Genomic DNA, 1,347 nt, shown 5'->3' on the forward strand with positions numbered 1-1,347 from the left:
AGTCACGCGTTTTGCTAGTCATTAAAGATTCGTGGTTCTACAAGTAGACGCCTCGTAATCCCAACTATAACAATAAAAAAATATCGTTAGATTAAGTGGCACTCAACCAATGGGACTAATGCCTGAGAGGGTTAGGTGGGGTATAGGGTACATTTTTTAGCACATGGGCAGGATGGGACTAATGCTTGAGAGGGTTAGGTGGGGTATAGGGTGCATGTATTAGCACATGGGCAGGATGGAACTAACGCCTGAGAGGGTTAGGTGGGGTATAGGATGCATGTATTAGCACATGGGCAGGATGGGACTAATGCCTGAGAGGGTTAGGTGGAGTATAGGATGCATGTATTAGCACATGGGCAGGATGGGACTAATGCCTGAGTGGGTTAGGTGGGGTATATTTTGCATGTATTCGCACATGGGCAGGATGGGACTAATGCCTGAGAGGGTTAGGTGGGATATAGGATGCATGTATTAGCACATGGGCAGGATTTAACCAATGTACACACATGTACTAGATGAACCATCCACTCCCATCCACCAACATATCCGCCCACGCCCACATGTCACGTGTGTTGGTCTGCATGTGTTGGTCTGCAGCCCCTTCGTGCTTACCCTTGGGCAGATTGAACCCGGGCAATTCGTCCACAGACTCGCGAGATCCCTTCTTGTGTGATGCCAACGAGATGGTCTTTCGGATCTGTGGGGTGATCACCAACAGAAGTATATATCGTTAGAATCCATCGTTAACGCCAGGTGCGCTGTTGCATCAATAGTCCCTGGCCCCACTACTAGGACCGATATAACCCTGTCATTCGACGCTGTACTATTCCTATAACTCGCACCGATTCGCTTATGTTCATAGACACTCCGGTGCACGCACAACACCCATAGCGTACCATTGGCAAGAAGTCGTCCTGATCTTCCTTTGCAATGGTGGCTGTGACGGCCTTGGTCGCATCCCATCCAGCTAGCACACACGCTTCGTTGGGATCGTTGAACAGATACAGCAGTTTAGACAGCAGAGTCTCGGTATAGCTCTGGCGATACAGAAAAGAAGAGGACGCGTGAACAACGCAGTGCATACTCAATGGGCGAGTGTTACTCTATTACTCTATTGGTGAGTGGCTGGTTAGATTGTGGGGTAGGTGGTTGGTGAGTGGCTGGTTAGATTGTGGGGTAGGTGGTTGGCTAGATTGTGGGATAGGTGGTTGGTGAGTGGCTGGCTAGATTGTGGGGTAGGTGTTTGGTGAGTGGTTGGCTGGTTAGATTGTGGGGTAGGTGGTTGGTGAGTGGCTGGTTAGATTGTGGGGTAGGTGGTTGGTGAGTTGTTGGTTAGATTGTGGGGTA

At 49.5% G+C, this 1,347-nt stretch overlaps 1 protein-coding gene across 1 annotated transcript; it reads right to left on the reverse strand.

Moving 5' to 3' along the window:
* Positions 1 to 416: 416 nt before the first annotated feature.
* SARC_15201 (hypothetical protein) lies at positions 417 to 1,082 on the reverse strand (the record flags this gene model as incomplete). The annotated part of the gene is made up of 3 exons (XM_014290674.1): positions 417 to 437; positions 613 to 697; positions 897 to 1,082. Coding segments are annotated over 3 exons (292 nt in total), but the record flags the coding sequence as incomplete, so codon positions are not given.
* Positions 1,083 to 1,347: the final 265 nt, after the last annotated feature.

This window comes from Sphaeroforma arctica (genome assembly GCF_001186125.1).
Source record: "Sphaeroforma arctica JP610 unplaced genomic scaffold supercont1.5759, whole genome shotgun sequence".
Classification (NCBI taxonomy): Eukaryota; class Ichthyosporea; order Ichthyophonida; genus Sphaeroforma; species Sphaeroforma arctica.